General features: G+C 25.9%; 2 protein-coding genes across 2 annotated transcripts in view; both read right to left on the reverse strand.

The window, feature by feature from the left end:
• Positions 1-9,427, reverse strand: part of LOC113557968 (AT-rich interactive domain-containing protein 4B-like) — a 28,255-nt gene extending 18,828 nt beyond the window's left edge. The window contains exons 1-9 of the mRNA XM_026963505.2: positions 9,407-9,427; positions 4,239-4,305; positions 3,156-3,265; positions 3,020-3,085; positions 2,839-2,932; positions 2,603-2,777; positions 840-1,034; positions 695-774; positions 525-634 (exon numbers count right to left, since the gene is read on the reverse strand). Coding sequence (XP_026819306.1) covers positions 525-634; positions 695-774; positions 840-1,034; positions 2,603-2,777; positions 2,839-2,932; positions 3,020-3,085; positions 3,156-3,265; positions 4,239-4,305; positions 9,407-9,427 — 918 coding nt within the window. The remainder of the gene's footprint in view (positions 1-524; positions 635-694; positions 775-839; positions 1,035-2,602; positions 2,778-2,838; positions 2,933-3,019; positions 3,086-3,155; positions 3,266-4,238; positions 4,306-9,406) is intronic.
• A 1,017-nt stretch (positions 9,428-10,444) lies between these two features.
• LOC113559066 (cilia- and flagella-associated protein 20-like) lies at positions 10,445-15,080 on the reverse strand. The gene is made up of 3 exons (XM_026964666.1): positions 14,998-15,080; positions 13,979-14,174; positions 10,445-10,810 (listed from the first exon to the last, which is right to left on the reverse strand). The coding sequence occupies exons 1-3, from the start codon at positions 15,078-15,080 to the stop codon at positions 10,445-10,447; spliced, it is 645 nt and encodes a 214-aa protein (XP_026820467.1).
• Between the last annotated feature and the right edge of the window lie 280 nt (positions 15,081-15,360).

A 15,360-nucleotide genomic window follows, 5' to 3' on the forward strand; every position in this document is an offset into this window, starting at 1 on the left:
TAATCAACTATTTAATAAATCACATATAAATATTATTTCTATCAATAATCTACCAAGATACAAAGAATCTATACAAATTTATTACTGGATAATATCATAAGCTTAGGTATAGGAATATTAGTAATAAATGTTACGCTTTTTAAACATTTGTATTGAACGACTTGAAAAATCATTGATATAAGTTGATACATTTTGTGACCAAATTAATGAGCTAAATTCTAAGGGAAAACATACAAGAGAACAATACAAAGTTATCACATGATATAAACTATTAAAATGTTAAGTAATTCTATTAATGAAACCAAGTAATTTATATGATTTATTAATAATATTAGCTTATGATTAAAATTAATCGACAAATCATGTTTGGATAATAAAATATAATAACCTTTCATAACATAAGCCCTGCTTAATTAATTACTCTTGATTTTATACTTAAAAATAATTTAATTTTTGGAGCAAGTAAAAGAATAAAATAGAAATAAATTAACCTTAAATTTAATAATAAATAATAATAAGCTTACATTGCCATCATAAGTAGTAGTACAAGTTGTTTCAACACCAAATAAAAAATCTCGATCCCAGTGTGGTGGAAGTTCATCATTGTCAAGATAACAATTGGCTTTTTTAACAGCTAAAAAATAATAATAATTACAATCCTTTAATAGATTATATGAAAAATTTTAATATTTACCAGTTTTAAGCGTAGGATTTTCCACTCTAGCACCAATTTCTTTTGTAAATTCAGTTATTTCGTTTTTTGGTACTGTATAGCTTTAATTATAAAATATGATAGTAAAAACAGTTCATTATACTTAACAATCTCTAGTAATACTTACTATTTTCCGTCTTTAAATGAACGAACTAGGCGATTTTTTACAAAATTAGTTTTGATCGAGGATTGTGAAGTAGGTGCAACTATTAAACCAGGAAACCAATTATCTCTTAATTTCTTTTTTGTACTAGTTACAACACAAACTACTTTTCCAATATCTTTTTCCTCACTTGCTAAAGCTTCTTCTTCCCTAATTTCCCTTTATTGCGCAAAATATTAAGTTAAATTTAAATAGAATAAGTAGAAGTAATTACTATAATTATTGAGTTGACAATATATATAAAGGATATTAATGTCATGTGACAGTAGATTTCAGCATGATATATTTAAATAAATTAAGAAAAAATTACCTACGAGAAAACCACTTTGAATCGTGTAATCTAAATTCATTTGGGGACCGGTCCAATGTGTGATCTACCGATAAACAGCTATCTATGATAAAGCGTTGTAGGTAAAATACCTATATTTTACACTATAGTGCTAAACCTATATGATTATCGATTTGATATGGATTTTACAACTGTATTGTATTTTTAAAATACATCATTTAAACATTTAGTTACCATTTAGCGTTCATTCGTGTTATTTCATTTGTTGGTGAATTTTTTCTATTTTTTTTCGAATTATAGTTTTGTAACAATTTAAATTTTAAAATGAATTCTACTACAACAATGGGGTATTTATATAGAAATATAATTATTGATAAATTAAAATGTGTTGGATATTTAAAAAGTAAAAACCTTTTAAGTAATAATCGTTTGGTTTGTTCAAAAAAAAATAATGATGGCATCGAATATAGTGGACAATTACGTGAAACAACAAGGACTAGTAAAAAAAGACATTCGGGCGAAACTTTTAAAAAAATTGTGACTATGAGGTGTACTAAAAAAGGATGCCAAACACTAATATTCAAATGTAAATTTAACACATTCCCATCAAAATTTGTTAAAAATTTAACTGTACACAAATCATATTTCAGAAATATAGTGTAGTGATCGCTGTGAAGAACACTGCAATTTGTTCCACATTAATCATTTAACGACGTTGGACATCCTGGTAGAGCTTGAGGTGGTGATGAGAAGGTAAGTAGTTGAAATAATGAACACTTGTAGATTAAAAAGTAAGTTATACTTTATTGAAATAAACCAATTACTTTAGATTACTGCTAACATAAAAGTACTAATGGAAGTAAATAAGTACTCGCGGCAATGTGGCTGTGACAATGCCAACAATGAGCAATAATCATAACATTGGGATAAGTAGTCAGTATAGATCCTTGACTACTATCTGACTTACACTAGGTGCTCAACTCATATTTATATGGTCTTTTCAATAACAGGCGAACACCCACTAACTTATCTAAATATTATAAATCACGTAATTTACTTAAATTACATAAATCGGAAAAAGCCTATTGTTTTCAACTTTTTAACCTAGGCTTTCAGTAGTTTGAGTTTATATGTGTGCGATATGAGTGAATTAATAATGTTTAGCTTAATATTATGGATCCTATTACATGTACGATCTATAATATATACTACATCAGCAATCTTGTAAGAAATGTGTTTGAGCTAACTACAATAGGTTCCTATTTGAATTTTAAAAGTTAGCCCTAGAATCTTCCCCATCCAAATTAATTCTTTTACATTTTATGATCTAAAAAGGTTATCACATGAGTCATTTTTCCCTAATTTAAATATATCATACTGAAAATTTTATAACAGATTCAATTTTTTTCCTACATATATATAATAAATAAAAAATTACCCAAAATCTTTTTTATGTTCTTGACTTCTACAATCTTGTACATCATGAGTTACATCACTGTGTTCTGGATTGTTAAACGGAAGTTGATCAAGATTAGTGCTATTAGCAAAGTATCCTTTACTTTTCAAACTTATTGATTTTCTCTTAAAGCAAGCTATATCACCATTATAAAACGCTGCAAAACAATATAAGTAAATAAATTAATAAATACTATACTATTATTAAAAAATACATACCAACTGTGTATTCACTATAATCTTGTACTTTTAAAATTTTTCCTTGAACTATATCATTTGTATCTTGACATCTTAAGGCAATATTTGCTCCCACCTAGATATAATAAGAAATATATTAATATACAGACAATTCAGGTATAAACTATAAAAGTGCTAGATTGTATAGATAATAATTTATTACCTTTAATTGTCCTTTAACTGGACGACCTGTGTAAGATTTGGATATTTTATCAGCATATTGTTGAACCTTAACAGAAATAAATACATAATATAGTATAAATGACTTTAAATTAACTGTTTATAATAAATTGACAAACTTTGCATTTGTAATTTTCTGATATTTTTTCAATTTTTGCTTCACAAAATACCCCTTTAGACTTGATACAAACTTCTGTGCCAACAGCAAGAATAAGTGGTTCATCCGAATCTCCCTATATTTTACATATACAACAATTATTTTCTATTTAACAATACAAATGTAGTTTTGACACAAATTAATACAAGCATTCTAAATAGGTACCTAATTATAAATTTTTATAATTAACTGCATGCATAAAATAATTATAAACTCATAAGACTGAAAGGAACCCATAAATTTCTTGAAATATATAATATTAACTTAGTTGTCACTTACAACTATTTAGTTAATTTAAGTCTACTCCAATTATAAAATATTGTTCTAACAATATTATATTTATAATAAAACTCATTTAATGTTAAATATTATTAAAAAATCATAATAATAATAATAATATTTAATATTTTCTATGAAGTTTAATAAATAGTAACAATAATACAACAAAATCAAGATTTTATTAAACCTTAATCGTGGTAGATTGATTTATTTATTAAATATTAACTTTGAATTAGTAGTGGGATTTTATTTATCATTTCAAGTTCAATAAAAAATAAAAAATATATATATATATTTTATCCTTTCAATTAACTAAAGCTTAAAATGTAAATTACTTGAAACTAATATTAAACTACAAAGCCAAACGTGTATTAGTAGCACATATTATAAATATTATTATTTATAATCAATAATAAATGTTATTGAACTTTTACTACCAAACTTATATACTATAAAATAAATCATTAAATCTTAATGAAAAAAAATGTAGTTTTTTAAGAAAAGGTGCAAATTATTAACAATAAATGTTTAATTTAAGTACATATATCACTTGATATTTCTCAGAATTCTTAATTCTAGCAATTTGAATATTATTGTATAACTAATAATGACTAAATATTATTAAATGAATCGTTTAATAATTATAATAATTTTTAAAAAATGTGTTTTAATTTGAAATCAACCAGAACATACAATCCTGAGATACCTATATACGCCTATAAAGTGCTGGTAGATATATACCTAAGTAATATATAATTTAGGAAACATACGACCATACTACATATTGAATTCCATTTAAAAGTTAATGAAATAAAAGTAGATACATGTCTACTCTATACTTGTTCATATGTCATATTTTTCTTTCTGAAATCAACCCATAGTTAAAAACTACTAAATTCAGGTATTTACATTTTTATACAGTAAATTTGATCTAAGTTGAACATCCAACAACTAAATAGTTGTTATAATAAGTAAATATTTTAAACATTAAACTAAATCATATTATCTTAAAATCTCTTGATAAAAATATTAAAATACTAACAATTGGCAAATATATTTTCTTACCAAATTTAATAATTTAAAAATATTAATGAAATGTATGATTATGTCTTATTACATTAAAATATGGTGGGAAATTATTTAAAGCTATCAGATTATGCTTAAGTGTACTATTTTTCATTAATATATCAATTGAAAATATCACAATTGCGTCAATATGTACTATTACCATGGATAAAAATTTGTCAAAATGTTCTATCTAATAGTTTGTTTAAAGACTCCAAAGTGTACTATTTACCCATGGTATTTACAAAATCAGGCAATAGAAATATCTTTAAAGAAGAATAATAGAAGTAAAATTTAAAACTGATTTTATATCTACATAGTAGAAAAGATTTTCCTATATTAAAGGTGAAAAGACAGCTGGCGTTGCAATAACCTACGCTAAATTTCTGTTAAAAATAGAAGGTTTAAAAAGAAACTAAGATTTCTCCACATTGAATAAAAATCTCAAAGAATTATCAAAGATTAATCATGTTAAGGTATTAAAATAAAGATGCAAAAAACCTTTTGAAAATGTTTACAATATCAGATGAAGCTGAAATAAAACCTTTTATTCAGATATATTCGAAGAAAGTTCTGAAATAAATAAGTATTCAAGATCAAGTTAATGAATACAATGAAGATGAAGACTGTTTTATTTATACATTAAAAAACCATTATCCAATATTTTATTAATAAAGCTTATTTTTTTTTTTTTATTGTTTATATTTTATTTGTTTTGTTTTTATTATACATTGTTAAAAAACATTAATTAATATTTTTAATAGATATAGGTACCTAACCTATAATAATAGAATATTTGAACCTACTTGTTCAAAATTATTTTTTATTTTATAATATTGTATTAATATTCTTTTTTCTATTAATAATTAAGCTAAGCTTATAATATTATAAAAAAAAAATATTTATTTTAATAAAAGTATTGTTATCCTTATCATATTTACTAAATCTGTACAATATTATATTTCATATAGGCGTTATTTTAAAAAATAAACTTAAGTCATTATTGACATCCTAAATGTATCATTGATACAAAGCAACTTTATTTTGACCATAAGATTTACTTTAATTTATAGTATTCAATATCAGTTCGAAATGTAGTATGTTCAATGTTAAATTACTATGGTTATGTCAAAATATACAATTGGATGAAAATAGTACACTATGGCTCAATCAACATTTTAAATTATCCATCTAAATAAAAATTAAAGACATTTTGGTATTACAAATATATTAAGTATATTTTTAACATATTTTACTTTTTTTCTATTATTTAATAACAGTACACAATAAAAAAATGTGTTATATTGTTTTATATTTCTAGTTTAATTGCTATTATTCATTATAATATTAATTTAAGTCTGCGAAAAATAAAAATGAATACTAGTAACCTATAAAATTTAAGTATTAATACAATATACTTTTTATATAGTTAAGAGGACATCTCACCCGCATGTGTTGTCTCCGTCTTACACACGTATGACATAGTAAATTTTCGTTCACCAGTTTCAATAGTGTGCTTTTAGTTTTAATATTAAGAGTGAATTGACCTATTATCAAAATTTTAGATTTTTAGGTAAGAAAATTATTTTTGTTCTTTCATTGGCTTTTTATGATATTTTAATTTTCAGGTGAGTTATGAGTATGAAATTATTAAGTATTTGAAAATGATCATAATTCACTAAATATCCTAAAAAGCCAAGGAGAGAACACAGATAATGTTCTTACCTAAAAGTTTGATAATAGGTCAATTCACTCTAAAATTAAAACTAAAAGCACACTATTGAAACTGGTGAACAAAAAATTTACTATGTTATATGTGTGTAAGACAGAGACACATGCGGGTGAGACGTCCTCTTAATTAATAATTATTATTTAGTATTTGGCGGTTTATAAAATCAACATAATTTCTAAAAAAAAAAATTTTAATATTTATACATCATCAAGATCCTACTTAGTTACATTTAAGTTAGTTTTAAGTTAGTGGGAACTCTAGTCTTATAATTCTAATATAATTCTAATTGGAAATTTAAGCCAAATAAGAAACAACTAACAATAATGATAGTATGATACCTTGATAGTAATAAGATACCTAAACAATAGAGTTAATTGTTTTAAAATTATTAATATTTAAAAATATCTTTTAAATCATTTATTGTTGTATTATACAAAAACGATGTTAAATTAATAAGAGTAATAAAAAACGAAATTGTCTAAAACAAATGTTACACAAATTACAAAAATAACTTCAGAAAAATTAAAATATTTACTATCAATCTAATTTAAAGATTTGGCTTATATTTCCAAAACTTATTTTTTGATAATTTCGTGTTAATTAATAATAAATTACATATAAATAATAGAATGATACAAACCATTGTAAATATTAAATTGTTTTCTAGTTTTTGATGAAAAACACTAATTATTCCACTAAAATTATATTATTTAATAATATAATTTTTAATCTGAAAAAATAATTAAAAGTAAATTATTTTATAATTATATAAAATACAAGGAAATTTGAATAAGATTATAAAATTATTGGTCAGTTTAATTTTTTCATTAATCTTTTTTTCCTAGATACATTATACTCAATATTGTATGTAGAAATAATTGCACAAGTTTATACAACAAAATCAACATAATAGTTTCTTTAGTAAGCTTTAGAAAAACACAGCGATAGTGAACACAGTCACACATACACACAATATTTTAAGACTGATATGATCAACTACTAAAGTAGAAGTTAGGGTAATTGGTACACAAACATGATCTATATTGAAAAAACAAAGTAACATTAATCGAGCTGTTAGTAGTAAGGGTAGGAAAGTACTCCATCATAAAGATTTGGGATGTTATTATCAGGGTATATATTTTTATACAACTATAAGATATTAACTATCATTGAAATACTTTAAATTTTTATATAAACAAAATATTTTAAATTGTACAACATAATATCACTGTCATTATTAATCATGTTTACCTACTTAGATTAAATTCACTTAAAACTTTTAAAATGTTGTTCTGCAATAGAAGTAGAATAATTATTTAAATCAACAGAAAGTAAAATTAAAATGATAATCATTACTTTCTAAGTTTATTCTAACTTTTATTTTATGTAATAATAATAGGGGATCAAAGCTTTATGATTTTGCATATTTTTGAATTTTTTCCAATAAATACATGTTTTGAAGATTTATTTATAATTAAATATTTTAAAGTAATAGTGTACTATTTACATTGAAACCTACTTCAACTAAAAATATTGATAAATATTAAAAGCAAGTAAAAAAAAAAAGAAACAATTTATTTTCTAAGGTAGGTTACATACAACCCCATACACGTTTAATCCATAAATTATAATAATTTTCTCAAAGTTAACTACAATTTAAATACTAATTTTAAATTCTGAGTGGAGCGAGAAGGAATGATGTGGATCTATTTTTGTATCTGCGGAAACTTTTTCTAGTAACAAAAATGCTCTAATTATCAACTTCGATAAAGTTTTTTGTGATCAAATTGGAACTAGTTGGCAATTATGAAATTGAAAATTCAAATTCTTTTTAAAATCATTTTTAATAACCTTGGTTACCAAAAATTTCATCATCTTCTCAGAATTTCTTTTTAATACATTTAGTAAATCAAAACTAAACACATCTATTACAGTGTAATTATTAATGTGGTATACCAGTTTACTATACTGTTTACCAGAATGATTATCTATATTCTCTTGCAAAAGTACAAAACTATATAATATTATAAGTTAAAAAATAAAGAGAAAACTAGATTTTTAAATAAATAACTATATCTTTTAAAATAAATTCTATTTAAATACTATTAGTACAATTGTCCTTGATTTATAAAAATAAAGATGAAACATATTTTAATATTATCTTCAAGAGGATTGTAATTATCATTAATTACCTACTATATAGCTTAAGTAGTATATATATTATATTTTAGATTATATTTCCAAAAAATATATAACCACAGTTGGAGATACGAAATATGAGCACTAGCCCCCGCAGCCTAGTAACAATTGGTTCTCAGCAACTAATTAATGAATTAACCATCGAATTCAATTGACCATGAGCTATTTATTTTATGATTTTGACAACCACTATCATAAAGCTACCGCTTGGTACATAACTGTCAGCACTTATTTTTGTTTTTCTGACTATATACATGATACCAGTATTGAGTTAAGATATACATTAAAAATAGTATAGGACCTAAAAAAGTATCTTCGTTAACGACTCCATAATCTTTGTGAACTGTTTTCTGTTAACAAAGATTATTAGTAAAGCATATTAATGCAATGACGTTGGTTCCAAATTATTTTTAACTTATTTTTTTTAAACTAGTACCTAAAAAAAAAATCGCTAATAAGTATTGATAAATTATGTATAAAATCGGATATGTTCATATTTTGTCCAAAACCTTAATTCTATAAACCAAAATTGTTATTTTTAGTGTTATTAATCAATAATAGAATTGTTGTTGGTCTACTTAGGTGAGTATTTAAGTAACAATACTATTATAAAACAAAAAAAAAAGCAAAATAAAACTCAAATCACACTAATTAAGTACTATATTAAACATTGTTCTATATCATCAATTGTGGTATGCATTAATATTATTGTAAGGTAGTTAAATTGTATACACTTATTTGTTATTTCATTTTTATTAAAGAACATAGGTAAACAAGTCGCTAAAAAAAGTGTGAAATTACATATAATATAAATAATCTACATTACAATGTATTACAAGTTATTACAGAGTGAATGCTGTCACCATTCGGCATTCACTAATGTTATAATTATGGTCATACTAACTTAAACAAAACTTATATATAGCAAATATACATACTTGTACAAATGGTTTTTCCATCAGTCTTATAAGCGATGATATTCAGTCTTGTAGTGCAGTCTATCGTGCGGCTCATAAGTGCGCCAATTAAACTATTTTTTTTTTTGCGTTGGTCGTATAGAGTTGTGTATACAACGCGTTTAAGAAACACTTGTCGAAAACCTGCCCAGAAGTTCTACAATCGACAGACATAACTGATCGTTCCTCGATTGTGCAATACACATTATGATAGTCACTATAGAGTCGAATCTAAAATATATTAAACGTAGCGAAATCACATACGAGACCGCCGCACGCCCAAACACTGAACGACTTGTCATCCAAGTGAGATGCCCCAGCACCGAAACGAAACTGCGTAGAAATAGGTAGATCGATAATGCTATTCGTGATTGCAAAGCAGTAAGGCTATATATGTATATACAATAATACTAAATAAACAGATGGGAACGAAGAACGCCGAATCCGAAAAGAGACTGACAAGCGCTCACTGAGCAAGCGTCAAGTCACCGACGTCAGTCGACGAATCGACAACGATCAAACCCGGATGGTCGGCGGTGGGTCGCGACGATTACGTAACGCGCCCTGCTCTTATTATTTTGGTGGTCCCGCTATCACCCGGTCTTGGAAGAAAAAATCGAAAAACAACGAAAAATAATGCGCACACGATGTAAATAAATATAATAATAATATAATACACACACACACACACACACGGCGATCATGCATTATGCAATACCATTATATAGAACTAGTAAAATGCCTATTATATTATAGCAGACTGCAGACACATTACATTGTCATTTATTCATTTATATTATTATGGTGAAATTATAATGAGTGTTCGTTTAAAACACTATACTAAATTATATTGACGCAAACATCCGTCGTGTGAACAGATACGGAAACACGGACAAGACATTTTTGACACAGTCAAGCGTTTATTCGTACGATGATATTCATTTATTATTATAACGCGTACTCATAATCGACTGAATTATGTTCGGTTCTATATTCTTAATGTTGTTTATTATTCTTAACCTATAGCCTGTCGCCCGTCGATTTTTTGTCAACGGTCACCGCCTTTTTCTTCAACGTGCTCTTCGATTTTCCCCGCGCGTCCTTCGTCCCGAGCATTCTGTAATCGTTCGGCAGCTCATCGTCTCTGTACATCTGATCACTGAAATATATCCTCCTCAGACGACAGTTTGCGTGCACCTGTACGCGGACCGTCTCTACATAGGTCGTATTGAACGATTTGCTCGTGATCTCTGCCAATTTCACGTTCAGATGGTTCCAATCCTCGTTCAAACAAATCGGCATCGTAACCATGAACGTGCTCAGCTTTTTGCTCGTATGGTAGTTGCTCACGCGCAAACGCCGGCGAATGTTTTCGCTGTCCAAAATCTGTTTATGCATAACAATGGTGGCGGCAGGAACGTTAAACGATATAGAAAACAAATGTAATATCCGTCAGTCAAAGTATTATATTATTAAATTTTAAATTTTTGAATATTTTTCCATTTCAATGAGCGTGTTTCACGGAATTAAGTTGACATCAGTGACGTCATTTCAGTTTTCAATAGAGGAGAGAGGGGTGAAAGTTTAACCGACTCCAATGGGTAAAAATAAACCACTTGCAACCACACGCCTATTTATTTACATTTTTATCAAACTACTTTTTCAACCACACTTATTTTATAATTAAATTATTTTTTTACTCTAATTTTTAAAACTATGTATTAATTATACGTCACAACATAATTTGCAAATATAAGGTAGTTGATATATACAAGATGTTCAGCGAGGATTTACCCATTGCGATATCTCCTGAAATAATGGAGATATCATAATTCTGGTTTTTTAATAAGATTCACAGGGACAAGAACTACAAATATTTAATGTTTAAATTAATTTTTATGTTTTGATAAAAAAGTTAAAAATGTATTTTTTTTATTTAATTATTTAAAAAAAAATTGAAGATAGCCATTTTATACAGTTTTTTTTCTGAAAATATTTATGTTTTAACATTTTAATTTCATCAATTTCCTGATTTTTAATATTTTTTCTAGTTTCGAAAAAACTGCGAAATTATTATTATGTTTATATCTTGCCAAAAAGTATCAAAACATTAAATTAGGTATTTAAATTGTGGACTATGCCATACTCAAATTACCAACAAGCCATAAAATATTAACTATTACGTATTTATACGTTGGCGGACAAAACTCTTTTTTTTACTAAATTCAAAGTAAACAAAATACATTTGTTTTATCTATTTATTATAATTATTATAATATAACCGTATTTAATACTAGGTATAACAAAAATGTACATATTGATATTTTGTACACTATTTATTAACTTTATATAAAAATTTAACAATGTTGAAGAAATAAAATATAACATTTATTGCGAGCCACACTGAAACCCGTTCGTCAGCCGTACAAGCACGCGGGCTACATGTTAGATACAATGATACCACTATGGCACTATCGTATTAAATAATTCGCAGTTTTTTCGAAACTAGAAAAAATATTAAAAATCAGGAAATTAATATGAAATATTTGTAGTTCTTGTCCCTATGAATCTTATAAAAAAACCAGAATTATGATATCTCCATTATTTCAGAAGATATCGCAATGGGTAAATCATCGCGGGACATCCTGTATATATATATTTTTAGGTATAATAAACTGTTTTATTATTGCTTACTTATTAGTTAAAGTTTTGCCTGTTAATTAAACATATCAGATTATTTCGATTTTTTTATCGATTTTTAATAATTTTTTTTTAGCACGTAGGTTTTTAAACGTCACAAAATTTTAATGTAGGTACTCAACTTAATTAACACATTACAGAATAGTTCAATAGTTTATCACAGCGGTTCATAACCATAGGGTCGCGACCCAATTTTGGGTCGCCAATAATTTTAAATGGGTTGATTAAAATTTAAACCACCTTTGAACATTATTTATAAAAAGGTCGCATGAAAAATTTGGTAAATCTCTTGGGTCGCCACTACACAAAGGTTAAGGACCGCTAGTTTACATACATGAGTGCACAACTGTTACAACATAATTATTAACTTATGTCTGAAATCAATGATAAATAAGAGTACCTACAACCTACTAAAGGTTGATGTTTTTAGAATTTGTATTAATTAGAAATAAAATCATACGAGAATTATGATTGTTGTACATGCAACGATTTTTCAATATATGTTCCTTTTCCTTCAAAACACACACACACACACACATACATATACATACATATACGTCGCCATGTCCCCACATGTGTCTAAATATAAATATATTCTATCAATTATTAATTAAAAATTTATCATTGTGACAATAATTTCTCAGCATACAGTATAATATTTTCTGAAAATATTATAACAATTAGGAATATTTTTGTGCTCATAAAATATAAGTAATAATGATTAACCGACAACATTGCAACCGGACATGGCTTATCGGGCTGCTTTTAAAATCAAACAGGGGCAAATGGCTATACCTTTCCCGCAGTTAACGAGTTGTGTCCCAATGAAATTTCCCATACACGAGTTGTGTGCCAATGATAAAAGTGGCGTACACGAGTTGTATCCCGGTGATAAAAGAGTCCTAACTGTTTAATAAAGTCTTACACAAGTTGTGTGCTGATAAATTTAAATCTATATTTTTCATAAGAATAAAATATGTTGTTTCGTTAGTTGAAATAATAAAGTTTTGATAAATTTAAATCGAGAAATTTGTCCATTTTAATGTTGTATAAATACCAACATATATTTCATAAGATATTTATTGAATAAAATTTTTCGATTCTGTTCGCGTGGAGATAACATACGTGGAGTTACGACGAGTATATGACTTTTTAATACGAACTGTTGCATTTTTTGTGTAAAATATTATAATATATAACATACTTTTGATTTTTTAATACAAAAATTCACGATTTGAATTTATAAAAATTTTATTATTTAAATATTTGCTTTATATGTAATTTTATTTAAACTATTAATATAGTTTTTTTTTATTTTAAATTTATATTTATTAAACGTCAGACGAAACAACGTTAATTTTTGTTAAATTATATTATAATTTTTATAATAATAATATGACTTTTTTATACGAACTTTTTCATTTTTCGTGTAAAATATTATAATATAGGTACTTTTAAATTTTTTAATAGACAAATTCACGATTTGAATTTATAAAAATTGTTGGACATAATACGTATAACCCGAAAAAAACTTAGGGATACAATTCGTGTAACCCAAAAAAAAAACTGCGGGACACAATTCAGTATTAGGGACTCAACTCGTTTGCAGCCACCTTGCCCCCCACTAAATTACATCACTGATTTTAAATTCAAATTTAAAACTAATTTTACGTTTTTAAATATTATTGTGTATTGATCGCCTTTTAAAAAACGGTTTTATGTAAACCTTGAGTATGTGTAATTAGATTTAATAATTATTAAATTTATTTTATTTTTTTATTAAAAGGATTATATTTTAAAATATAAATTGATCTGTATGAAAAGCTAATACCTTAATAATATTCATGTAAGTACCGTGATTTCAAACGTAAAAAATTGACCGAGGTTTTTCACCAACAACGTCATTATCGGCAGCCGAACACCCAGCGAACTTTTGGAATTCAATGGACTGGTTATATAACAGGCATTCACGTTTGGCGACTGTATTTGGAGTACATTGGACTTGATTTCTTCATCTAGGACCTGTTGCATTTCTCCTTCTTTACACTGAAATATCCAGACGCCACGAGTGTGTACAATATACGAAACGGTGACAGGTTAGGTCATAAAAAATGTAGCACAATGTTTGTTTTCTCTTTCAGACCCATATGCAACATGCCAACATGGATAATGAAATAGTTTTTAATTTTGTGATTTTTTTAGTAATCTTAGAGTAAAATTACCTATCACAAAAATTATACACAAGATAAAATTTTGGGAATTTAACATATCGGTTTTAAATTTTATTATTATTTGATTTTAAAAATAAAAAATAAATCTAAATTTAAAATATGTTAAAACTAATTTAGATAATTAATATGTCGTTCCTTCAAAAATATTAAACTCTATAATTTTTGTTACGGATTATTTTATTCTAAGATAGCTCAAAAATATACAAAAATTCTTTTACGTGAATGCTTTTTGTCATTATTGCATGTGTGTCAAAAAAATAAAACAAACGTGCGTTAATATAGTTTTAATACGCATTTTACTTATTTTGTTTATAATTTTTTTTATTATTATTATTTAAGAAAACAAATTGCGTGGTATTTTCCGTTATAAATTAAAAGTAATTGTATACTTTTAAGAACGATTATAAATATTGTTAAATTTTATAAATTACACCGTTTAGTTGATATTTCACTAAAATTAATATAGGATATTTAACAAATTAATTTTTTTCTACAATCCATTTTTTTCATATAATAATATACACCTGAGATACATTAAATATATTTGGTTTAGACCAATTTTAGCTATTGCATTTTACTTAGTGAACAATTCGCGTATTATGAAACGTGTGTAGTTTTTTCGGGCAGATTTATGCACGCACCTGAACTGCCCAATTATCCAGTGGACGACTCCCGACACTATAGTACGCAGTAAATAATGGTCCTTGGAATTTTGTCTGAAACATTTTTAACAGACACAATTACTGTTTCTGATGTGATTATTGAATCTTAATCCTCGGGTATTTCAACGGAAACTGATACATTTATAAACACAAATAAAATATAAAACACTTCATTATTACATTCGTTGCTACGTGCGTAATAGACATTTATTTAAATCACATTACAAAATATTACCTATACTATATTTGTTAAGGTATTTCATCCTTGTCAGAACCCCAGCAGTTCAAATGTGATTGACATATTTTCAAAAACTCAACAAATTACTAATAGAGCTTAGTAAAT

This window comes from Rhopalosiphum maidis, chromosome 3 (genome assembly GCF_003676215.2).
Source record: "Rhopalosiphum maidis isolate BTI-1 chromosome 3, ASM367621v3, whole genome shotgun sequence".
NCBI lineage: Eukaryota > Metazoa > Arthropoda > Insecta > Hemiptera > Aphididae > Rhopalosiphum > Rhopalosiphum maidis.